At 41.7% G+C, this 26,461-nt stretch overlaps 1 protein-coding gene across 6 annotated transcripts; it reads right to left on the bottom strand.

The window, feature by feature from the left end:
• Positions 1-4,850: 4,850 nt before the first annotated feature.
• Positions 4,851-25,684, bottom strand: septin6 (septin 6). Of its 6 annotated transcripts, none has more exons than XR_013844358.1 (11): positions 25,642-25,684; positions 23,595-23,709; positions 22,005-22,200; positions 20,479-20,665; positions 17,507-17,668; positions 16,074-16,170; positions 14,036-14,204; positions 12,405-12,537; positions 10,826-11,016; positions 9,645-9,705; positions 4,851-8,131 (listed from the first exon to the last, which is right to left on the bottom strand). XR_013844358.1 is itself a non-coding variant. In XM_080008087.1 (11 exons), the coding sequence occupies exons 1-10, from the start codon at positions 25,669-25,671 to the stop codon at positions 9,346-9,348; spliced, it is 1,284 nt and encodes a 427-aa protein (XP_079864213.1). In that variant the 5' UTR covers positions 25,672-25,684; the 3' UTR covers positions 4,851-8,131; positions 9,304-9,345. The 6 variants fall into 6 exon arrangements, 4 of the variants coding, with proteins under 4 accessions (XP_079864213.1, XP_079864211.1, XP_079864210.1 ...); XR_013844359.1 differs by having other exon boundaries at positions 4,851-8,126; XM_080008087.1 differs by lacking the exon at positions 9,645-9,705 and adding an exon at positions 9,304-9,349.
• Between the last annotated feature and the right edge of the window lie 777 nt (positions 25,685-26,461).

Below are 26,461 nucleotides of genomic sequence, written 5' to 3'. Positions count from 1 at the left end.
ACTTTAGAAACATTATAAACATAAATATTATAACATAAATATAATAAACATAATGAATATTATAAACATTATAAACATTATAACTGTTAGAAACATTACCAACATGAACATTAGATACATTATAAATATTATAAACATTATGAATATTAGAAACATTATCAACATTAGAAGCATTATAAATATTATAAACATTATAAATATTACAAAAATGAACTTTAGAAACATTAGAAACATTCTAAATATTATAAACATTACAAACATGACCATTATAAATATTATGAACATTAGAAACATAAATATAATAAACATTATGAATATAATAAACATTATAACTGTAAGAAACATTACAAACATGAACATTAGATACATTATAAATATTATAAACATTATGAATATTATAAACATTATCAACATTAGAAGCATTATAAATATTATAAACATTATAAATATTACAAACATGAACATTCAAAATATTATAAACATTGTAAACATTCTAAATATTATAAACATTACAAACATGACCATTATTAATATTATGAACATTAGAAACATTATAAATATTATAAGCATAAATATAATTAACATTATGAATATTATAAACATTATAAACATAACTGTAAGAAACATTACAAACATGAACATTAGATACATTATAAATATTATAAACATTATGAATATTAGAAACATTATCAAGCATAAATATTATAAACATTATAAACATTATAAATATTATAAACATTACAAATATTATAACTATTTCAAACATGAACATTATAAACATTACAAATATTTGAAACATTGTAAACTTTATGAATATTAGAAACATTCTAAATATTATAAACAAATATTAGAAACATTACAAACATGAGCAATAGAAACATTATAAATATTATAAACATTATGAATATTAGAAATATTATCAACATTATAAACATTATAAAAATTATAAACATTCAAGGGAGAGAGAGTGGTCGTTGGAGCAGATCTCAATGGGCATGTTGGCGAAGGGATCAGAGACATCGGTGACAAGACGGTGACGGGTAGGTATGGTGTCAAGGAGAGGAATGTGGAAGGACAGATGGTGGTGGATTTCGCCAAAAAGATGGAATTGGCTGATGTGAATACGTATTTCAAGAAGAGGGAGGAACACAGGGTTACATACAAGAGTGGAGGAAGGTGCACACAGGTGGAGTACATCTTACGCAGGAGGTGCAATCTGAGAGAGATTAGTGACTGCAAAGTGGTGGTAGGGGAGTGTGTTGCTAGGCAGCAACGGATGGTGGTCTGTATCATCCTACAGACCACCATCCGATGCTGCCTAGCAACACACTCTGGAGGCCTAGAAGAGGAAGAGTGAAAGAAAGGCCAAAGAAAAAATGGTGGAAGTTGAAAAAGGAGGAGTGTTGCATGCAATTTATGGAAGAGGTAAGGCAGGCAATAGGTGGGAATGCACAGTTGCCAGATGACTGGGAAACAACTGCAGAAGTGATGAGGGCGACGGCCAAGAAGGTACTCTGTGTGTCATGCAGGAAGAGGAAGGAAGACAAGAACTCTTGGTGGTGGAATGAGGAAGTACAGGAGAGCACAGAGCAGAAGAGGTTGGCGAAGAAGAAATGGGATGGTCAGAGAGACGAAGAAAGTAGACAGGAGTACAAGCTGAAGCAGCGCAAGGCGAAGAGAGAGGTGGCAAAGGAAAAGGCAAACGACAAGTTGTACGAGAGGTTGGACAGTAAGGAAGGAGAAAAGGGCTTGTACCGATCGGCAAGACAAAGGGGCCAAGCTGGGAAGGATGTACAGCAGGTTAGGGTGATGAAGGATAATGATGAGAATGTGCCGACTAGTGAGGAGAGTGTGTTGAGAAGGTGGAAGGAGTACTTTGAGGAGTTGATGAATGAAGAAAATGAGAGGGAGAGAAGAGTGGAAGTTGTGGGGATAGTGGACCAAGAAGTGCAGCAAATTAGCAAGAATGAGGTGAGAACAGCATTAAAGAAGATGGAGAGTGGAAGGGCAGTTGGCCCAGGTGAGATACCTGAGGAAGCATGGAAATGTTTAGGTGAGATGGCAGTGGCGTTCCTAACGAGACTGTTTAAGACTGTTTGTGTACTGGTACCCATCTTCAAGAGTAAGGGAGACATACAGAGCTGTAGTAACTACAGGGGAACAAGGTTGATCAGCCACAGCATGAAGCTTTGGGAAAGGGTAGTGGAGGCTAGGTTAAGAGGAGAGGTGGGGATCAGCGAGCAGCAGTATGGTTTCATGCCAGTAAAGAGTACTAAAGATGCAATGTTGGCTTTAAGAATGGTGAAGGAAAAGTACGGGGAAGGCCAGAGGGAGTTGCACTGCGTCTTTGTGGATTTCGAGAAAGCATATGATAGGGTGCCGAGAGAGGAAGCGTGGTATTGCATGAGGAAGTCGGGGGTGGCAGAGAACTACGTAAGAGTGGTACAGGATATGTATGATGGCAGTCAGACAGTAGTAAGGTGTGCAGTAGGCATGACGAAGGCATTCAAAATGGAGGTGGGATTGCATCAAGGATCAGCTCTGAGCCCTATCTTGTTTGCAATGGTGATGGACAGGTAAACAGATGAAATCAGGCAGAGTCTCCATGTACTATGATGTTCACAGATGACATTGTGATCTGTAGCGTGAGTAAGGAGCAGGTTGAGGAGGGCCTGGAGAAGTGGAGGCATGCGTTAGAGAGAAGAGGAATAAAAGTTAACAGGAGCAAGACAGAATACATGTGCCTGAATGGGAGGAAGGGCGGCGAAAAGCTGAGAATGCAAGGAGTGGAGGTGGAGAAGGCAGATGAGTACAAATACTGAGAGGTGAAGAAGAGAGTACAGGCAGGGTGGAGTGGGTGGAGAAGAGTGTGATCTGTGACAGAAGGGTTCCAGCAAGAGTGAAGGGGAAGGTCTACAGGACGGTAGTGAGAGCAGCCATGTTGTACGGTTTAGAGGCGGTGGCACTGACAAAAAGGCAGGTGGCTGAACTGGAGGCTGGATGTTGAGGTGGAAAAAGTGAGAGAGGCCAGATTGAGATGGTTGATGAGAGTTACATTGGGAGAAGGAGGCTGAGGATGGAGCTGCCAGGTCGAGAGGAAAAGAGGAAGCCAAAGAGAAGGTTCATGGATGTGGTGAGGGAGGACACACAGGCGGTCGGTGTAAGGGAGGAAGATGCGCAGAACAGAAGGTGTTGGAGGCGGATGATCCGCTGTGGCGCCCCCTAACGGGAGAAGCCCAAAGGAGAAGATTGGCTCAGGTGTGACGGGAGGTCTGTATGATGTGATGTGATGTGATCTGATATGTGATATGTCATATGATATATGATGTGATATATATTATATGGTATGATATGATATATGATGTGATATATGATATTTGATATGATATATTATATTATTATTATTATTATATTATATTATATTATATTATATATTTGGTTAGATCAATTCCAGTTCCTAATTACTTACCTTGCTTTCTAAAGGAAACATAACATCATAACTGTTCATAGAATCATAGAATAGTTCACCTTCCCTGTTTCTACCCAGCTACTCTGTCCAGTACCACACACACACACACACACACCAGCAACAACATTAAAACCACTGACAGGTGAAGTGAATAGCATTGATCGTCTTGTTCCAGTGGCACTTGTCAAGGGCTGGGATATATTAGGCAGCAAGTGAACAGTCAGTTCTTGAAGTTGTGTATGGGGCTGCGTAGCCGCAGACTGGTCAGAGTGCCCATGTTGACCCCTGTCCACCACCGAACACGCCTAAGATGGGTACGCGGGCGTCAGAACTGGACCAAGGAGAAATGGAAGAAGGTGGCCTGGTCTGATGAATCACGTTTTCTTTTTTTGGATAACCGGGTGCATGTGCGTCGTTTACCTCGGGAAGAGATGGCACCAGGATGCACTACGGGAAGAAGACAAGGCAGCGTGATGCTCTGGGCAATGTTTTGCTGGGAAACCTTGAGTCCTGGCATTCATGTGGATGTTAGTTTGACACGTAGCACCTACCTCAACATTGTTGCAGACCAAGTACACTCCTTCATGGCAACGATAATCCCTGATGGCAGTGGCCTCTTTCAGCAGGAAAATGCGCCCTGCCACACCAGGAGTGGTCTGAGGAACATGACGAAGAGTTCAAGATGTTGCCTTGGTCTCCAAATTCCCCAGATGTCAATCCAATCGAGCGTCTCTGGGATGTGCTGGAATAAAAAGCCACATCCATGGGGGCACCACCTCGCAACTTCCAGGACTTAAAGGATCTGCTGTCAACGTCCTGGTGCCAGATACCACAGGACACCTTCAGAGGTCTGGTGGAGTCCATGCCTCGATGAGTTAGAGCTGTTTAAGCAACACGAGAGGGAGCTACACAATATTAGTGGTGGTTTTAATGTTGTTGCTGACTGATGTATGTGTGTGTGTGTGTGTGTGTGTGTGTGTATATATATATACATAGTACTAATGCCGAGTTCAAACTACGTAATTCTGGCCTGATTTTCGACTTGCTGATATGTGTGAAACCACAACGTCTTCAAGATTCACGGTCAAAAGACAGAAAGCTGTGGTGTGAGCAGCACAGCAATTGTACTGTACTGAATCAGAGACGGTGTTTATAAAAAAATCTGTCTTCAATTATATGTAACTCTGATACCTACACATTAGTTTGTCTATTTTTGCATGCAGACAAACATGCATCACTCAAGTGTTGTTTTTCCCCCACATTTATTCGTATCCATCTTGTTTTCTTTTAACTCCTGGATTGTGCAGCCTTGGAAAACCAAGCCTATGCCATTTGGCTTCATGCTTGAAAAAAGGATAGTGAGATGACATAAAAAGGAGACTTGGGATCACTTTTTTTATTGAAAATGTACAACAACAGAATCAAACTACAGTTAGGTGGAGTAATGTGGTTGTGGAGGAATATTTGACGACAAGAGGTCATGGCAGATGCTCGAAAAAAGTATGACAATTCCTGACACCAAATCTTTTTACTTTACAGTGAAGGTCACGTTCAAAAATCATAATCCATAAACAGGTCTCCACTTCAATACACAAAATATATCCTTATAAATTATATAAATGCACAAGTATTTCTCAGTATTTCTTTCTCAGGGGTTCGGTTCAACTCCATCTTATAGTAACATTTGGCAAAATGGGTTCTAACTTTTAAGACCACAAATTTACAATATTATGCACCATTTGTTAAAAAGCAATGAATGCGAAATAGGCTGCAATTAATCAAGGAATAAAACAAAGACGGTAAAAAGGTCATGATCACTTTGGGCAATGAAATAAAAAGTATGCATGCAAAATACAGAATAGGCTGGCGGCTGTTAAAGCACAACGTGTGAAGGGCATTTGATGTGACCTCCATGGTATCAGGAGCATGAAATCCAATAGGTAAAGGAAGTATTTCAAACTCGGTGCCAAACTTAATTATCGCTTTGGTTTGCATGGTTTTTAACAACAATTTATGTTTCACCAATTTTGGAGTGTTGGTCTGAAGATTTCAGAATTTCCTATGAATCAAAGTATGAATTTGCCATTTTTAAACTAAAGGATCTGGCTCAAAAGCATAAACACTCAGACAGCACTGAGTGCAGTGTAAATGGTTATATCAAGTTGTCGCTGTAATCCAGAGTTTGGAACACACTTGACTTCGGAGGAACATGGTGGTGGAGTGCACTTTGTATTACAAAGCATCTTTACTACTGAAAAGGTGACGATACGTAAAGAAGTATATTGCAGTGTTGCTTGAACCAGTACATGGCATAACGTCATGTAACAGGCACAAACACCCAACAGTCTCCCCGTTTCCTTTTCCCAAAAGGTAGTCTTTATATTCTTTAAGAACCGGAGTGGCAACTTTGAAGGGCTCCGCGGCCCTCAGCCTGGGTTTGACTTTACTAAAATATAAATACCATGCAAGTCCACAAAAGGCCATATTTAAACAGAGCAGGTAAGATGCAGGGTTAAAAAGGTTGATGCAGTGTGAAAGAAGAGAGGAGGAACGGGGTGCTTTAGTTCTGGCAGAATCTGCAGTCCCCCTCTTCAGCCGGGCCAAGACGGGTTAAAAGAAGCTAGAGAGAAAGAGGGGGGGGGGGGGGGAGAGGCAGGTTAGGAGGTCTGCAAGCGACAGGTTTAAGAATTTAGATGGCGCGGGATAATAGTACAAAGACCGATCATGACGTGATCTTATAATTGCTGATAACCGTTCTTTTTAATCTACATTTTCTTGGGGAAGACACCGAAACGGGGCTCAGTCAATTTCAAATCCAAGCACCACATGAAATAGGACTATATTCAAGTATTACTTCTCAGACAAGTGAGGAAAACGTGTTGGTCATCAAACAACCCCAGGAAGAAAAACAACAGAAAATAAGCAAACAAGCATGAGCAGAGTAAGCATGAGCCGCAGGATAAGCGGGAGGTTAGAGCGGCTGTGAAAGGAATATAGAAAAACATTGAATAATAATTGTGTTAACACGTTATGCAGAGCAGGGCGGAGGACGGGGTCCGGGGTCCGGTTCTCACTCGGGGTTTTGGGACGCCCCTAAAGCTCGAGGGCCGGAGACCTACTCAGTGCAGAGCCACGGATTACTGCAAAGGAAAGTGAATATACACGGACCAGTGAGCGGAGGATTAATGTGGATGTGAAGGAGCGCCACGCCCGCTGATGTACATTGTCACTCTGGAACTCCCTGTTGCACCCAAAGGAATGACAAACGGTTGTGGAATGAGTTAGGATCCATGGTATCACAACCTGCACAGCGTGAGGCCATGTGTCGGTCAACAAGGACGACCCTGGATGTCGGCGGGGAGTTTGGCATTCACCGTGTCCGGCAGGGGCAAATATTATATTGTAAAACAAAAGATAATTATAATACAAAACAAATTTTCTGAACATGACAAAAAGGCTCTTAGCAATAGCAGGTGTCAAAGATGAGGAAACTGAAAAGGAGCTTTTTAGTATAATTAGTTTCCTGCCATATACAGAAAATACCGTGCCAAATGTTTTCCCATGAAAACCCCCCCAAAAATTGGCAAAATAATCTCAGATTACACGTAGCTCAATATATGTCAATATTGGTAATGTAAAATGATCGCGGCCAAAATTGCTGTATTTGGTGCAAAAAAAGAATTTATTTTGTTTTGAGATTGCTGCCGTTAGTAACACTGATACAATTTATTTTCCAACAGGATTATAACAAATATAAACCATGTAAATGTGCCTTCTTAGTAAATAGAAAAAAAAAGTTACAATTCGAAGATAATATGAAAGGAATAAAAAAAAATATTATCACATTTAGGAGCCAATGTGAGGGCTAATACAAGTATGCGCGTATCAACACGACAATGAATGAGGTATGGTAGGAGATGAGACATTGAACTACCAACTACTCATGCACGAGGCTAAAATGAAACACTGCAATAAAATCTACTTTTCAATTCATACCATAGCATTATATAAGTGATGCAGGGTTATCAAATAGGAACTGGAGTGTACGTAAAATGGGAAATTTCCAGCCAATAAAATACAGCTTCGGATGATAGTGCCCCTCCCCCCCATCGTTTATTTTTTATTTTTTTTTAATTTCCATCTAGAATATCATAATGAATAAACCATAGGTTATGATTGCTACAGTTAATATTTCTTTGGTCCACAAACGTTGAATGATAACGTAAAACTACCCCCCTCGCACATACAGTATGGGGGACTTCATGTTTCACCGTAGCCTTCACACGCTTCTTATCACAGCGTCATGCATGTTAATGTCAAAGGAACACTCAGTCTAATCATGCAAAGAACAACTCCACAGAAATATAAAAGACATGGAGCGAGGGAGAGGGGTTTTTTTTTTTTTTTTTTTTTTTTTCCTTGACTTAAAAAAAAAATAAGAAGAAGAAGAAAAAGTGAATAACTGCTTGTACAGAGCAGAACAACAACAAGCATCATTCAGTTGATGTTTGGAGTTGGAACTTCCACTTATAGTAGTGGCCGCTTGTTCTTCCACAGAGCGGGGGGCGGGGCGGGGTTGGAACGAGGTAAAGGGGGGAGGACGACGGGGTGAGAACTCATTCACAGCAGGTTGAGGGAGCACTTTTCTACAGGAATCCTGAACTGGAAAACGAGAGAGAAGGGAGGTTATTGCTTTCTAGGGGTTAAGACGTCGTCGCTACACATCCCAGTTGAACAGGTGACATGACGCGTACGTGGCACATGGGTTAGTGTCGGCGTGTGGAAGAGGAGGGAAGCGCTGGACATGTAGACAAGCGGAAGCCGTTTTGCAAAGTGCAGCCAAAACAAGAGCGTCGAATACTGCGTCTGAAACGACTACGCACGTGCCTCCGCTCCGGTCCCGAAGCCGCGAATTAAACAATGTGCGCTTTCCCCCCCCGCTTGCTGCTGACGCTCAGGTTTTCTCACGGCCCGTCTCCAAAATTCCCCCGGTGTAGGAACAGACCGTACGCTTCCGCTTTAAACGCCGCCGCGCTGGCCCAATCGTTCACAGATTGCAAAACAGATGTCTTCCTTCTCTTGCCGCCTCTCTCGCGGTTCACGCTCAGCAAATAACGCACCTCTCCAAGGATCCGTCCTTTGTACCGACATGAGAGAGGGAGCATCATCTGGCTTTGAGAGCAGCAACAAAACAAACAACAAAAAAAAAAAAAGGTCACCGCGATAAAACACGGGAAAGCCCCGAGGCCGGCGGCCGAACAGGCGGGTCCCCGGAGCTCCAGCACTAAATGGCTAAATGGCTCTTTGTTCGACGGTGGGGACTGGGACTGGGGTGGATCACAGAAGCAGATTGTTGTTGGATTTGGGGGTCAATCAAAGGGTTGTGCGAGACGAATAAACTGGACGATTTAGAGCTCGGCACGACTGTGAACGCGGCCAAGTCAAGGATGGGATGGACTCCACCGCTGCGGCAGATTTCACCCACGAGTAAATAAGGACCTGCAGCAAACACCGTCATTCCCTGGAACTGTTAAACTGTATCCAAGGCAGGAAGCAATCCATTTTCTAACAACATCAAAAAAATAGCTAATTTAGGGGAGGCTTAACATATTTAAATGCTTTATTTTGTTTAAGGTATTATTTATTTTTAATAATAAATGTTATTTATAATGCCATTATTTATTACCTGATTTTTCTAAATGGACTAAAATACTATATAAAATATACACACAGCGCCCCGAAGGAGAGCATTGTCCACACACACACACACACACACACACACACACACACACACTTTTTCTTTATAGGCAGGGCACGTTTTAAGAAGGCCTTACCAGGAAAGTGTCACATGCAGCATGCCGCAAATGGGGTAGGAGTTAACTGGAAAACATGGAGGCAACATAGGTGACATGCACTTAGAGAAACACATTTTCAAAACATGCATCAATGATGTCAAGCGCTGACATCTGAGGGGGAAAAAAAAAAAAGCAAAAAAAGCAGACTTTATCACCCAGGTGACATTCATCATTGTGAGGCATCAATGGAAGACCAGAGGAAAATGTGCAGGAGAGCCACGTGAGCACAAGCTCCTGTTATAAGTGACATTTCAAGTGAGAGCACAGAAAAGTGAAGGAGTGGCTGAAAACAAGGATAAATCAAGAGGAAAAACAATAACCTTCTCAGTGCAAAAGATGTCTTCCTTTTATAACGGGCGCAGGGGGGAGAGGTCGCATCAGCTTGAACAAACAATCAGAAGTGATTACCAACAGAGCTGGGCAGAGAGCGCAGCCCGTCCAGCAACGTATAGATGGGCTTCCTGCTAAACATCGAGGATGTGTGCACATATGGGGCCAGAAAAACCTAAATCTGGAGTGTCTGGTCAATGTCACAATGGAGGAAAATGGACGCAACATGCTGATCAAGTCGCAGCATTTCATAGAACACGTATGATGAAATAGGTTTATTAAAGGACCATACCAAGTCAAGTCAAGCTTTACCCTGTTTATTCGTCAGCACACAGATTAACATTCATATTTTTGTCATAATTACCTAACTTTGTCAAAGCAATGGAGCTTGCACCATATCAAGGGGCATTACCAAACACGGAAAAATGTAGTAACTATGACAAAAATGAACGTATTATATTAATGTAAATATTATAATGTAATTTATTTATTTAATTTTAAGGAAGTTTTCTCGCCATCTTGTTCTTATTTTTCAAAAAACGAAAAAAATAGAGACAATGTGACGCCATCTTTATTAGAATGGTCAGGGGAAATGTGAAACGCGTCTGCCGACTATTAAACAGACTAAAGCTCAATTTGACATCGGTATCTTCAAACATTTTCTACCCATCAGCTTTCGGATCGATATCAATTACTTTCCATGTTTGGCCCCTGTGTGCACGCACATCTCAAAATGGTGTTATCAGGAAACCCGTCTATTGTAAAGACACCAGGTGAACTGGAGCCTCGCGTTCCGACTGAAAAGCACTGAGGATAAAAAGTCACATACGCAGGAACTCATGAGTTGGAAAAAGTCCTAAAATGCGTCTGTAGGCGATGCAGACAGGATTAAGAGCCTCAGAGATTAGGCAGGGCCATTAATCCCTGCGATTAATTTGCATTAAGAGATTGTTCAGTATTCAAAGAAAACTGGCGTCTTAAAAAAAAAACAAAAAAAAAAACTCCAGCACAATAACAACAGTTACAATTGAAACACAAGTTTGAAAGGCAAGTTGATTTCTGGTAAATGAGGTTTCCACATGAAATGCTGGCAATCGGGGGAGAGAGAGCGTTATTCTGTCTTTCTACTATCAGGACCAGAAAGAAAGACAAAAGAAGGGGCGTTACTTACTTTTTCCTCTCCTTGTCCCTCTTGAGCGTGGTGGAGCCCCCCGCCTGCTGCGCCTGGTTCAGTAAAAGTTCCGCTGCAGTCTTTTTCTGCTTAAACATGTTTAGCTCGTCGTCCAGGGATTTCTTCTTGTCCTCCAGCTTCTTCTTCTCGTCCTGGTGGAGCTTCTTCAAACGGTCAAACTTCTCATGCAGCTGCGTGGAGAGGACAGAATACAGGTACTCCTCACTCCACGACCGAGTTCTGTTCCTAGGAACGGGTCGTTAAGTGAAATGGTCGATAAGCGAGGACCCGTGTTATTTCACGGTAAGGGGGGCGTGGCCATTGAGAACGCTAGTGTAGTGACACTGACAGACTGAGGGAACGAGACAGAGCGATGATGAGATATATATAGTGTATATAGTATATATAGTATATTTACACAAGGTATTGGAGGCAGATGACCCGCTGTGGCGACCCCTAACGGGAGCAACCGAAAGAAGTATATAAAGTATATATTGTGTGTGTGTGTATATATATATATATATATATATATATACATATATATATATATATATATACACATATATACATATGTATATGTATATATATATATATATATATATATAGTGTATACAGTACAAATAGTGTATAAAGCATATATAGTGTATATAGTGCATATAGTGTATAAAGCATATATAGTGTATGTAGTATACACAGTGTATATAGTGTATATAGTACATATAGTGTATATAGTGTACAAGGGGTGATGCGTGATGAGATGCTTGACGCTGAGACACCGTGGTATCGTAGGCAGTGTACGATACAGACTGGTCAGAGAGCTGGTCGTAAGTCAGAATAGTCGTTAAACAGGTAGTGAGTATAGTCGTATAGTGAGGAGTACCTGTCTGGGGTTTCAGTGTTGTTATTTAGTTACATGCTTGAAGAATAGAGCGTGACTGGTTGTCGTCTTACAGTCCCCTGACCAAAAATCACATTAATTTCCCGCCGTTTGTTTTGTTCACATCCATTATATATTGTCTCCGTCTAATTAGATTATATGAAATGTGATGATCTGTAAAAAAAAAAAAAGTTTTAGCAAGCAGTTTCTGTAGCGGTCATGTGCTGGTTGAACCCTGTGCTGAGTCGTTTGTTTGAGCACAATAATGGTAATTTACTGAAAAGTTGCATTTATGTTTCAACAATCATAATATCTTGCATTTATCCGTGGAAATGATCCCATTAAGCAACACCGGGCACATTTATTGTACAATCTCAGTGGATAACACATTAACCTCTTGAATCTTGAAATGCATCAACCCAAAACACAATGGCGAAAAAAACTAATTCAGTTTTGGGGCCAATCGGAGCGCTAACCTCTGGGTTGGCCGACAAAGAGATGCTCTACATACGGATGTAAATAAAATATCGAAGAAAGGGATCGCGCGCGCGCGCACACACACACACACACACACACACACACACACACACACACACACACACACACACACACACACACACACACACACACACACACACACACACACACACACACACACACACACACACACACACACACACACACACACACACACACACACACCTCTTTCTCTGCCTCCTTGAGCTCGGCTTCCTTCTCCTTGACCCTCTGGACAAACATCTGCCTCATCTCCTCCTCCTTCTTCTGAAGTTCACCCATAAACTCGTTCCTCTTGGCCTCATAGGTTTCCTGCAAGCTGGGAGAGAGACAAAGGTAAAAGATAAACGTCAACAGTGTTGATATGATGAGGGCGGGGCCGCTTATTTCAGAATCGGGCGATTGGCGGTTATCATCGACACACGCAAAAAAAGCATCATAATCACCACTTGTTAATGTTTTTCAAAAATGTATAAAACAATCTGTATAAAATAATAATATAAAATAATATGTATGCTTAAAATACCACATGACCCTTCCAAAACAACGACGACAATACTTCACAGTGTACTCTGAAGTGCGCAGTTTACCGTGCTCCTCCACTATATTATTGCAAAGCAAGCATTGATTTTAATCTCCCCTTTGCAGTAAACTATGCCTAATAGTAATAATAATAATAAAATATATAAATATTACTTTTAATAAATGAAATAAACTAGGCTACTACTTTTACTAATATTATACTATTATTATGAATAATAATAATAATAATAATAATAATAATAATAATAATAATAATTAAAACAACAACTTGGCTACTACTACTGCATTCGACTGGGTTTTTAGCACCGCTGGATACTTAGTCACAACCCCCCTGCGCCTCAAACAGGAGCTCAAACAGCTCATCTTCTTGCACAGAACCTCGACGAAGTCGAAGTCAAGTGAAAATCAAACAGGCTATACACTTCATTTTATTGTTTGTTTGTTTAACAGGGACAAGCAGAATAAACAGAGACTGTCCCAGGCCTCATCCCTTCAGGCAATGCTGATCTATTTGATTTTCTTTTATTTATTTAACACTACCATACTTAAATGTTGAGGCTGTTTAATTTTATTTGATTTCATTCAATCGTCGCAGTCGGAAGGACGCCCTGGACAGGCAATGCCGGTCTGTTGTATTTCGTTTTAACATAGCCTACTTTCTTTAGCATTGTAAAAATAAACATTTAACTGATTCACTTCAAAACGTTTGAAAATGTTAGATCTTTGTTCTGTTTAAAGAAATAAGTGTTGTTAAATATTGTTGGCAGACTTGAGGGTTATAATGCCAATCAAATCGATTTTTTGGTGACAACTGATCGGTAGCAAAAATTTCTTGATGGGCCCAGCCCTAGATATGATAAAAAAAATTTAAATACGAAAAAATAAAAAACCCACATTGACCGATATGTACTACATCAGCCCCAAAAACCCTCATATTGTAATCATCATTATCATGAAATTACTACATTTTTTGTTCACCACAATACAAGTCATGGATCATTTTTACTACTTCACTCGTAAGTTGTTAAATCCAGTTTAATATCAGGGGAGAGATGTAACACAACGGACGTTAGCTGATATTGTACAACTTTTACTTTTGGTCTTTTTGACAGGAGCTAGGACAGGAGCTGAAGGGAAGAATTCCATTTCATGCTCAGCGATGCGCATGGGTGGTATTAAATCTCATGCCCTGAAAAGTTTATTTTGGGGTGTAAAGGCACGGTGATAGATACTGTAGGTATGATCCGTAAGGGCTTTAAGGAGGGCGGGGCTACCTGAAGGGCTTGCTGTCTGGATCCGTGTCCTTGAAGCCCATCTCCTCCAGCTTGCACCGGCGGTACAGCTCGTAGTGGCGCGTGTGCGTCTGCTCCCGCAGGTCCTCCATGTTCACCCTGATCAGCATCTCCCGCAGCTTCACAAAGTCACAGTGGTTCTCGTTCTCCACTGTCAGCCGAGAAAATAAATAATTTTTTAAAATAAAAACAGTCAGTCACAAACAGACCAAACGAGCCGCAATACTTTGAAAGGGACGGTTTTACGATGTAATATTTCACACTAAGCATACCTTGAGCCCCTGTCCCACATGGAAAGCGTAACATTGCTGGATCTAAAGAATTCGGCAAGGGCAGTACCTAGTCATTCCCACACTGGCCTCCCTTACGGTGAAGTTCCGTACGGAGTCTGTTCCCACATTAGATGACTGTTATGATTCAGTACCTGATGGTTTAGTGTTAGTGCCTCATGTCCAGTGAGACGTACAATCTGAACAGGTTTAGTTTTTTTTCCTGGCTCTCAGAGACCGGCGCTTCGGTCCCCGTCTCCCCGCCCCACCCGGACGGACTCCGTTCCCTCGGCTGACGGAGCCAGGACACAATGACCCCACCCCCACTGTTATCAAAGCAGTGTGATCATTTTCAGCCTGTCCTACACTCCCATGCCTCCGGAGAAGGAGCATTCTCCACCCGTTCTCCCTCTCCCTGTTTGCTCGCTCCCTCTACGGTGCACCCAGCGGGAAAGCGAAGCGCTTGTGCTCGATGTCCCCGCAGCGCACCCCTCACTCTCAAAGACGCATCTAGGGTCCGAGTGGCATTTTAAGAATAAAAAAAAAAAAAAAGACCCGTCTCCGTAGAGACTGGACGTGTTTCGGTTTCTCGTCTTTGCAGCCGAGTGCCACGGTTCAGACTCGCCATTTTTCCGAATGTTTTTCTTTTCTTCCCGAAAAGAAATAACTTTTGAAATATTTGCATATTGTTACTTCTCGCATTCACACACTTCCGTTCACAGCCCTACAGGCATTTTCCCATAAATGATACCAGGTCGAGATTGGGGAGATTTGCGGAACGACTTTTATGGAACATCGAAACCGGCTTCTGCTAAGTTGGCAGTAGTATATGGCTTTCAGTGCAAGTGGGAAAGGGGCTTCACATAGTGACACAGGAAATTGTAAATCAATAGGTATGTACAGACAGCATACTGTGCAAGCAGACTAGAGTAATGCGCTTCCTGTGGTGAATTCATTACGTTAGATTCGGAAACAAGCAGACATCCTCACTTGCACTAGCTGTCTGTAAATAGAAAGACATGGACACACGCACACACACACACACGAAGCCTGAGGCCAAAACTATTGTATTTGTGCTCTGCATGTAGAGAGGGAACTACATGTATACATACGGCACAGAAGCAACCCCCACACACAGAGGAAGGATTGAACTAACAAGAACAGCTTGACACAGGAGATATGTGCAGATACTACAGACGCAGTATAAAGGCCTCATACCTGCCAGACATGTATTACATAGTCTTTACAGAGACCATGACCGTAAATTGATCACTTCTAACTACTACAGTCAATTAAGTAGTGCGTATTGATCACAAAAGTCAATAAATAAAATCAACTCAATCATTGTATTCAGCATCTGTTTTCCATCCGTATAATGTGGTGAATGGGGGGGAGGGTGCAGTGTGCAACACGCTACTGAACGAGGTTATATAATCACACATGCTGTTTCCCCTTCCAGGACTGTTCTGCTGTATTGGTTCAGTTTGTTATAAACTCCACCTATAACCTTCTACCCTGAGCAAAAAAAAACTAAAACCCCACACTCATATGGAGGCGTGTGCCCTGAACGTGGCTGTTCTGGTTTCTCTGATGCAACGTGTACCTTTTGTTGTTGATTTTAAAAACATTAACATTTTATAGAAAAGTGGCTCTACAAATTATTACTACGGGGACAATTAACATGATCTGCTATGATATAGGGGGACAGCAGTCTCGCTCTCACGCCAGTGCAGGACATGACCCGGGCTTACCCTGCACCGTCCCCCAGGGGTACTGCCGAGCCTTCACCATCTTGTTCCCGATCTTGACTTCCTCTGTGCTCCCCACCACGGCAAACGGCAAATGGCCCTGCAGAGAGGCGAAGGAGAGCACACACACACACACACAGACACAGACACACACACACACACACGCACACGCACACGCACACGATGTATTGACATTTTAATGAACAAGGGTAAGCTTCATTTTAGATTAACTTTTTGGCTCAGTATAAAGTTCAGGAGTAAAAGACAATGGTGTGTTATTCTAACTTGAAATAAAACTGCTTCAAATCCATTTGAACTTCTCAGTATAGTCTATACTGTATATTTGATTCTGTGAGATTGTAATGAGTGTCAGGGCCGTCCACCCTATGTATTCTAAAAATTATTTGATTCAAATTGTTTGATTCACACATTTTTTTCTCCTTTTCTTAATGCCTTAGTTGTGTTGTATGTGGGACGTGATCGGTGGGTGGGGGGTAAAAAAAAAAGTAAATAAATAAAGGTCTCTTTATCAGTTATTGTACTGGAATCCTCCTGCTTAATGCATCTTACAAATTACATTACACATTAAAAAAAAACCCAACTAAGAGAGATGCGGGGGCTGATAGTTGTTCGAAAGACCATCTCAGAGCTCCTTTGCATACCTCAGAATGGTATTATGGTTTATGGTTTTACTATTTTACGACAAATGATACTGCCAAACTTTTTCTATCCTCAAGTTAATTTTTATGTTCATTGCCATCGTTTTTGTTTTATTTTTTGAGGTATTTGTCATTGTTTACTGCTACATTTTAGGTTTATTGTCAAGTTTTTACAATTTAAATTATTTTTACTACTGCCAATTATTTATTTTATTTTATGCAAGCCATTCTGACATCACAATTCCCCCCTGGGGAAGAATAAAGTATCCATTAATCCATCTACAAAAATAAAATCATAGTTCATTTATTTTTGAGGACTTGGAGGCTCCGTGGTCATGAAGCATTCATGTTTCGCGTGAAGCCATGACCACAACTGGAGTCTTAACAGAACCAGTCAGGGGAAGAAAGGCATTTTCTCCCTAATTCATGCCGGGCGGCAGAGCGAGCACTAGTTTGTGAGTCAGTGTCGGATGAGGCCTTTCCTGCAGCGCGGAGCCGATTGTACTTCTCTGAACACGCCCTCCCCAAGCACCGCGGCTTCCTGACAAGCAGGACGGACGCAGATGGCGCGCGTGCTGCTTCTGCGTCACATGATGTTTACGGCATTCAAAAGGAAAAAAATAAAATGTCATGCGGCTAAAATGACATGCATATTTAGAACTCAAAGCCGAGAAATCCATTAAATCCAACACAAAGATCCTTCTTCATCTTGGAAATGATGCAAAAAAAAAAAAAAACAGAAAGCCTCAAAGAAAGCTGGAGTAGACCACATCTTACGTTCATCGTGGAGTTGATTTCGGCGACGGTCTCGTCATCGGTGGGGAACTGGTAGATCTGAACGCCGTTGCTGACAAGCTCGCTGGTGATTTTGATCTTGAACTTTGTCAGCTCGCTCTTGGAGATTGCATCCGACTTGGCGATGATTGGAATAATGTTCACCTGTGTTTATAAAAAATAAATAACAATAAAAAAATAAAAAATGAATGTTGGCGCAATGACATGGTACAGAAAACGACTTTTGACGTGAGAATCTAAAAAAGTGTCTCCTGCCCTCTTTCTCACTTTGAAATGAATGGTCTAAATTTGGAAAAGGAGCCGACTGACGCCTGAAACGAATCATCCAACACAGAAGGCGGTGACAATAACTACAAAGCTGGCGAGTCGGCTGTTTTGTCAAGCACAAGAAAACGCGTCCAAAATACCACACCATGAATGAAGAGCCACTGAAACCGCGATGTGAAGTATTCTGTCTGGACCACGACTCGACCGCAATTGTGCAAAGTTGTGCATCAGTTGGAGACATGCAGGAAGTAGCGAACACTGTGTCACATATCACGTAACATAGAAGAAGTGTGTGGCTTCTCCGGCGGGTCATCTGTGGCTGCAGGGCATGGTCCTCACGGCGGTGGTGGAGTGTACTGTATATATGACTGTGGGGGTCAGGGGTGGCTGATGGCCTTACGATATAATTCCGACCTCGTACGCCAGGACTAATTGGGTCCTGGCGTACCAGTCCTGTGCACTCACTGGTGGACGGGCACACACGGGCGCACACACATGGGGGCGCGCGCACACACACACACACACACACACACACACACACACACACACACACACACACACACACACACACACACACACACACACACACACACACACACACACACACACACACACACACACACACACACACACTCCCCCTCTTAGAGTAGTAATGATGATTTGTTTACAGTCCAAAACACGGTAAGATTGTTCTCCAAAGAGGGGGATTGGTGGTGGTCTTGCATAACAAAAGAAGCTGTGCTCTTGTCACCCCACAGGTCGTCCACAGGACAGAGTTATTGCAAGAACTTCTTGATGAAAGAAGGAGAATAGAGAGATGCATTGCAGGTTGAGAAGTTGAGCAGATTAATTCTGTTTGTAGGCGCAATGGCATATTCTGTGTTGTACGACAAGCATGCTGACAACACAAAAATATATAAATAATAAGAAATGTGCTTAGCACCCTGGATAATAATGACACCAGTAAACATCTTACTACTGCACAATAAAATACACACAAACACAGACACACACAAGTTTGTACATACAGTAACTGTATAGTGGGGAGATTTGAATGCCTTCATTATATTTTCCTTGTGTATTTATACATTTTAGATTGTATTGTTCCTATGTGATGTTTGTGCTGTTTTTTTTTTGCTGCTTAAGCATCTCGGCTTAAAGTATCCAGTACCACACATCCACCCACACATGCACAGACACACACACACACACAGGATGCCTGGGTTTAACTGGAAAAAGGTTCTTTTCTTCACCTCCAAAAAAGTAGAGCGCATGAAAGCTGGAAATAGGAGTCTGTTTATATTCTACCACAAGGCCTCTTTCTTGCTCCAGGGATGTTTGAAAATCAGGCCTATGAGTGTGTTTCAGACAATCCCACAGCCTTGAACACGGAGACAAATATAGCACAGGCAACGCAGAGTGCAGGAAATCTTCATCTGGGCTCTCTTCATGCTTCACCGCCCTCTTAAAAAGCTCTCCAAACATGGCGGTGATTATCAGAAACCTAACAACTTTAACAAATTATGGATAAACGTGTTTGGTACGATCACAAAAGAGACAAAGAAAAAGCAAGAGAGGAGACCGCTTTAGCTTCAATTTGATAAAAAAAAATAAAAATAAAAATCATGGAGAAAGGAGAGATAAATCACTGAGCCAGAGCCAAAGATTTTTACTCCCACACAACAGTGGGTGTGTTTGAGTGAGCCCTGCCACCCCCGCCATCCCGGTCCAGTGCCGTGCTTTGCAACATACTGTACTAGTTCTTACCAAAACGACAAGAAAAATAAATGGTGGGGGAGCTCACTCAACTGTACACAGCAACCATCACCCAGGCCTAATGGGCGCTTCCAGCAATTTGCCGCTGTCTGACAGTGTGCCATATTGGAAATTGACAATAATAATAATTGAACACTCAAAGGGCTATCTGGAGAAAATAAAAAACCCCTTGACGGCGAAGTCAAAGGGGCAGGTTCAGGTAAAAAACAGTGACTGCGCAGATAACAGGACATCCAGTGTTGGGCTCCGTTACATTTTTGAGTCTTAAGCTTGAGCTTCTGCATTGGAACGGTGAATACAGATTCTCTGGCAAACAGTGAGCGGGTTCTTTGATCAGAAGCGGGAAGGCTGACGCAAATAGACCCCTTTTCAGGAAGCGACCTCAGAAAAAAAAAAAAAATAACAACTAAAAAGAAAAAACAATGGTGGCTGTCACAGACGACAGCATTTCACAGCTGACCTACTCCCACACAGTGACAAGACTGGAGCCCCTTGGGAAGATAATAAACAACCCGCGCCCGGAACACTTACACTAGATGGAACCCACAGAGCTGCACCAATGGACATGTATTTCCACAACAAGCAAAGTCTGTCCTTAATAAAACTGTTTATTTGAAATCGATTTTGCTGCACGAGCACCAGAGATTATCACAACACCGGGCAAAAGGTAAATACGATCAAGGTTTATCCTATCGTCTCATTATTCATCAAGTCCAAAGAATTTAAAAAAATTAGTAAATGTGATGTAATCATAAAGTACAGTGATAAACAACAAAAAATGTCCAAATGTGACATTTTCTTCAACTACGACACCAAATGATCCTGGAGTGGAGCCTGCAACCTGCAAGCGGGGATCGCAGAACCTAAAATAACCGGCATCGAAGCTCATTTCCAGAGTTATCAAAGCTCACCTTGCTGTCCAGTTTCTTCATGGTGACCAGGTCCAGGGATTTGAGGGAGTGTCCGGTGGGAGCGATGAAGTACAGGCAGGCGTGGATGCGCGTGTCGTGGTAGCTGTGTAGCGTGCGCTTGATTTTCAGCTCTTCCTGCAGATAGGCCTCAAACTGGGTGTCGATGAACTCCACTATGGACTTGTAGCTGTCGGGGAAAATGGTTGTTTATTTATTGTTTTCAATTATCTATTTTTGAAAGACAATACTTTCATTTAATTGTCAATGTGCATAATGTCTCTTCTATAGCTTAGAGTGGTGGGATACATAAGGGACGAGATGACCCATAAAGGAGCCATGAGTCTGCTGAACCCTCAGAATGGAATCTTTTTTCATTTTTTATTGTAGAATCATTGAAAAGTCCAGCCAATAGGAAAAAGAGATCTTAGCACAGACACTATTGACTGGATGAAGCTCAAGACATCTGCCCCCAAAGCAATATTGTGGTCAACTTGCTAACCCTCCCCAAAAGTGCAACAAACATACAAAGACACTCTCAGCAATCTCTTTCTTTCATATAGACAGGACTTAAACTGCTGAAGACACAAACATCTGTAGAAGTCTCTCTATCGCTATCTCCCTCCGTGCTCTCGCTCTCCCTCTGTGCTCTCTCCCTCTCTCTCTCTCTCTCTCTACCTAAAAGAGGGCTCTTGTAACCAGAACACTCCTTCCCTCGGGCCTCAGATGCTGACTCTAAACTTCTTCTCAGAGTTTGGGAGCTAACTTGAAAATAAATCCGCCTTGTGCTGATCTTCCCACTAGAAAAAACGGTTTAGAAATCTCATTGTGAAGGATGACAATCAGTAACAAGATCTTGTATTCGGGGGGGAAAACGCTTCTGAAGCAGGTGAATTTCCAACCACGAGACCAGGAAGTAACGGGCAGGTTTTTAAGAAGAAGGAAGAGGTAGAAAATCAACCAACTTCTAAAATTCAATATAACAAATTCCTATATGAAAGAAAAAATCAGAGATACTGTTTATCACTAAAGAAAACTCCTGTTTTGCTGCCCTGGATTGATTCTGATACCCAATATATAAAAAAAATAAAATAATAATAAATAAATAAAAATAAAATAAATAAAAATATAAGGCGCACTCCTCTCTTCTGACTGCTGGTTCACCCAACTCAAAAACAGGAATTTATCTACAATTGTTTTTACATGGAGATGATGGTCCAGAGTGATTCTGGTAATATCAGGATTCATTTTTACCCCCTCCATGTTTAAACCCTTTTGAAATTGAATATCACCCAAACAGGTTAGACAAACCCAACCCGATTGAAGGTCTTAAGGGCGAAATCCCGCAGCCCCCATTGTGTGAAAACAAACAGCAAATACAACGACCCAAAGCGTGCACATGGATGATAGTCGGCAGAGGGTAAATCCATGTCAGGAATAATGGTACACATTGGGTTTTTGCAATACTTTACTGAAGGCTTTCTTTGTCATATTGTAAATAAATGTGACAGATTCAGAGTCTCTCTCACCTGTCCTCCTTGTTGATCTGGTCTCCAAACCCCACCGTGTTGACAACGGTGAGTTTGAGGCGCACGTTGCTCTCCTGGAGCTCGTAGGTGTTGGACTTGAGCTGCACTCCAGGCTGGTTGTGCTGAGTGGGGTCGCCTTCGAACTTGGTGTTGAACAAGGTGTCCATGAGGGTGGACTTCCCGAGACCCGTCTCCCCTTTGGAGGACACAGGTTAACAAGATCGCAGTTATGGAGAATCTGTCCTAGCTCTCTTGCATTGAGGCGGCTAGTTTCTTTATGTTTTTTTAGGAGGAAATCCTCCATCCCCACCTTCACGAATAATAATGGTGCCATCTGGATCCCTGTTAACAAAGTGACAACGTACCACAGGAGCCAAAATACAAGACGTCGTAGAGTTCTCTAGACAATACATGCTTTTTCTTTTTGGATTAAAAGGGTATAGGTTGACAATTCTAGGCTTGTAATTGGTTTTAAAATCTCCATAGTGTAGAGAAGAAGCAGGGACTAACCAGCTGTTATCCTGATGTATTCTGACATCTAATGCCGTTGGTGGCTGTCAAATGACTCACTCGCTTTACCCTGCTCCGACTGTGCACAAACCCACTTTAGTTCTGTCCCAAATATGTATATGTGACAATCCATCATCTTCCATCTGGACGGCACATCACAGTGAATGTTGTGAGGAGGGGTGTTGGTCAACAGGGTCATTCTCTTCCTATTTCTGAGAACAGCCCAGATCACTCAGGACCCTCTTTTCATTGAGACTAGTTGGCAGGGTGAAGAGTCTTGTTTGGATAATGGCCAGGCCCTGACCAAGTGTGGGCAGACAAGCCGAATGAAAGAAAGAAAAGAAAAAAAAAAAATCTGGGATTTCAACCAAACCCTTCAGAATAGGACTGTCAAACACATTTTTTTTCCAACTGTATGAAATTTTATGTTTGGCCCCTTTGTCCACTACAAGAGCAAATTGTGTGTTGGGCTGCATGTTGACCATGCAAGGACCGTCTTGACCATATTTTTCCCACAATTAAGTAGTGGCAGTTACAAAGGTCTTGGGATCATAACAATATTATTTTTCTCAAACATATGTTACATTACAAATATAATCCGTATCAAATTCAAACTCCTCCAATTTATTGAGATAAACTATTTCAAACCGGAAACTGCTGTCTAATCTGCAGCCAGGGAATCATAATATTTTCCCTGATTAAGTTTCTTGCTGTAGCTTTGAGCCGGACGCGCACAGATAAACACTGTGTTCATTCATTAACTCCTCAGTTAGGATTACATTGAATATCATTTTTACAGCAGAATGGAATGATGTGCATTAGACTTCAGAATGCCTAAAAGGATGCATATGACTTTCAAAGAAGATTCAGAGGTTAATCTACGGGCCCATAAAAAAAAAAAAAAAAGACTGGATCACATGTTGCACTGCCACAGTGAACTTCAGCACTCCGCTCAAACAACAGCCATTCATATTCTTTGTGTGGGTCATAAATTAATCTTCACTGAGTGGAAAATACTGGTACAAACCGGAGCTACTGAGTCTTTGCAAGGAAGAGTGGTTGCGAGCATGACACACTCACCAACACAGAGGATGTTGAAGCAGAAGCCATGGTTGACAGACTTGTTGACCAGTTGGTCGGGCATGCTGTCGAAGCCGACATGGCCAGCCAGAGGCACTGCACGGGCACCCTCACCCTGAGGTCAAATGAAACACATTCTATAAATATGTAACGTTCACCTATTTACAAAGTAATTATTGTTGTTGTTACACTTGGAAAAGCATGAGTCCTGTGGATAGCTTTTGCGGTTTCCTAATCTCTTCACTTCCTGTCACGTTTGGCCCTGCCTCTGGCATGAAGTGCCCGAGTTAAACATTTGCAACCACATGCCTGAACAAGGTCCTAAATCAAATTTCATAAATTAATATTAAGCAAGTGCTGACGGTGTGCAGTTGCCGGTGTGCAGTTACTCAGTCTCCTCAAAGTGTTTTACCCTTGAAAACACCATTAAACTGAGTGTTATTCGTTTCCTGTATAGTCACAATAGACACAATTTTCAAACCACAAACCTCCATGTTAAGACGTGCTTGATAAAATAACCGTTCAAAATTCAAAGAGTATAATTACGCTTTGCGAGTCGTGATATAAAACAGATTTGCCTTAGTTGAGCCGACAATTTGGGTTTCAATTCCAACAATGCACTATTTTTGTGTCGTCTATGTCTGGGGAGGAATTGCAATCGAAGTGAAATTTGTGATTTGTGTCAAAGCATCTCCATCCCTCCCGTTTATGTCTACTGTAGGTCTCTACTGTGAGGTGAAGGAAAGCACAGCAAAGAATTTCGATGACACGGAACAGCCAAAATCTTTAACCAAAACCTCTGCAACCCGGCAATCATGTGGCTTAATATAACACTACTTTCCCTTTAAACATAGCCTAAGTTTTAGGCACTCTATGAAAAAGGCTCAGTTTGAGATTAAATGAACCACACACGGTTATGTTAGTGGACATCTGTGAATTATTTGGATAGCTAGAATGGGGTTTAAACAGCTGAGGGGCTTGTTTGAATGTAGCTGGACAAACACCCCACTGCCCGGCTGCACGGGCAACATTCCAGCATCAAGTCCCAATTCTTCTAAACAACCAGAGCCAACTATTCAGTGGGTTTCAACCCCGAGCCACAGAAAGATCTTAAAACTATATTGCTCCTCTAAGGAATGTTCTCGCCTGAGCGGCTTTCCTCTAGATATTTTTTCTCCCCTAAAAAAAAAACAAAAAACCCCACATTCAGACTTGAAACAATTTTGTAATAACATCACAATACTATAGACTTACTCATCCATTGGAGTCATGGATTGTTATTATCCTGCACAGAAATACCCCATTTATATTTCTATACACAAGCCTTGGCCTTTTAATTTAATTTATCCTGTGCATTTAATCACACTTTGCATATCATGTTTATTAGTATATGTTGTTTATTTATGACAAATGTCTGCCAACCATGCACCAACCCTTACCCGGACAAATTAAATACCTTATATATGGAAATATGCTTGACCGAATAAACAGATTCTGATGCTGATCTAGGGCACATCTCAAACGTGCATGAAGAACATAGGCCCATGCACTGATCCACACCTCGGCCATAATTACCAAAATAAAAATAAAAAAGAAGAAGAAGATAAAAGCTTGTTTTCCGGGTTTCCAGTGCATCTCAGACAACGCCCGACTACACGCAGCAGGGCATGAAACATAACGGGATGGAGCGTGATGGGATACGGCGATCAGAGCAGCCCGGAGAATGAATGATCCCACCGGACATGTTGGCAGGAGAACTTCTCAACACGGTGCGGATACTGTGTTGGGATTATTCCCGGTCATAATACGCCATTCGGGCACACAACGTGTGTCAATTTGAGATCACGCAAGACACAGGAAATTAATACCAGCGCTAGCACCGTTTTTAGTAATAGGAAACCACAAAGGCCTCGTATCTGAAATCGATTTTTTTATATATTTTTTTAAACGGCCGAAACGTCCGCGCCATACAAATAAACAATAAGAATAAGGGGAGTGTGTATTTATCATGACAAAGGGAAGGTATATCGTGAAAGGGGATACTCACCGCCTGCCTGGCTATCTCTGTAGACGCCATGGTTCAAACTGAGGCGAGCAGCGGCGGCACAGGAAGCTCCGCCGGAGAGAAGGCCCGGCAGGACTGTACCATTCGTCGGAGGGGGTCGCCTAGACAAAAGCACGCGGGGAACTAGGAATTAATGTCTATATATGATGAAGGGGGTTTCCTTTACGGTGTAAAATTGGAAAGAAAACATGTAAATAATTAATTACATGCGGCGGCTGCTGTTGTAAAATATCGGCGTAGCATCCGCTCTGCGCCCCCTATCAATGGCAATGATGGATTCCTCCGGAGCCGATGGATACTCTGCTGGATCAACACTTGCTGCTTTCAGACGCGATATCAACTTATCAACTTTTATTTTTATTTTTTATTTTTTACTAATATTTTAACAAGTTGAATGCAAAAATACCCTGAACTTGAATAGGGTTCTAAATGTATTACGTGGAAAGCTACCCCACCCACACCCACCCACACACCCACACACACACACACACACACACAAACGATAGTTCATCTATTTTATTTCTTCTGTATTTGTTGGAGTTATGTTATTGACCCTCTGACTTATTTGTGCGTATTTATTTTATATTATTCTTTGATTGTATGTGTTGCTTGGATAGTAGCATATCGAGGCTGTCAATTGATGCACGTTGTATGTGTGTATTATACAATGAATATCATAAAAAGTTTGCTATATTATAATTTAATAATATAATTGTTTTGGGGGGTTTTTTTGCAGCAGAAGCAAGGAGCAATACTCGTTTACAGTAGTGAACCGATGTATTACGGGGAAAGATTTTTTTTG

Source organism: Zeus faber (genome assembly GCF_960531495.2).
Source record: "Zeus faber genome assembly, chromosome: 10".
Taxonomy (NCBI): domain Eukaryota; kingdom Metazoa; phylum Chordata; class Actinopteri; order Zeiformes; family Zeidae; genus Zeus; species Zeus faber.
This window is presented reverse-complemented; position numbering and strand designations above follow the sequence as displayed.

Excerpts from the sequence above, each read along its gene's own strand:
- septin6 (XM_080008084.1), bottom strand. The coding sequence starts at position 25,671 with ATGGCGTCTACAGAGATAGCCAGGCAGGCG. Across the intron at positions 16,171-17,506 it reads AAATCAACTCCACGATGAAC|GGCCATTTGCCGTTTGCCGT; the intron begins GTAAGATGTGGT and ends GCCTCTCTGCAG. Across the intron at positions 11,017-12,404 it reads TCAAGGAGGCAGAGAAAGAG|CTGCATGAGAAGTTTGACCG; the intron begins GTGTGTGTGTGT and ends CTCTCCACGCAG.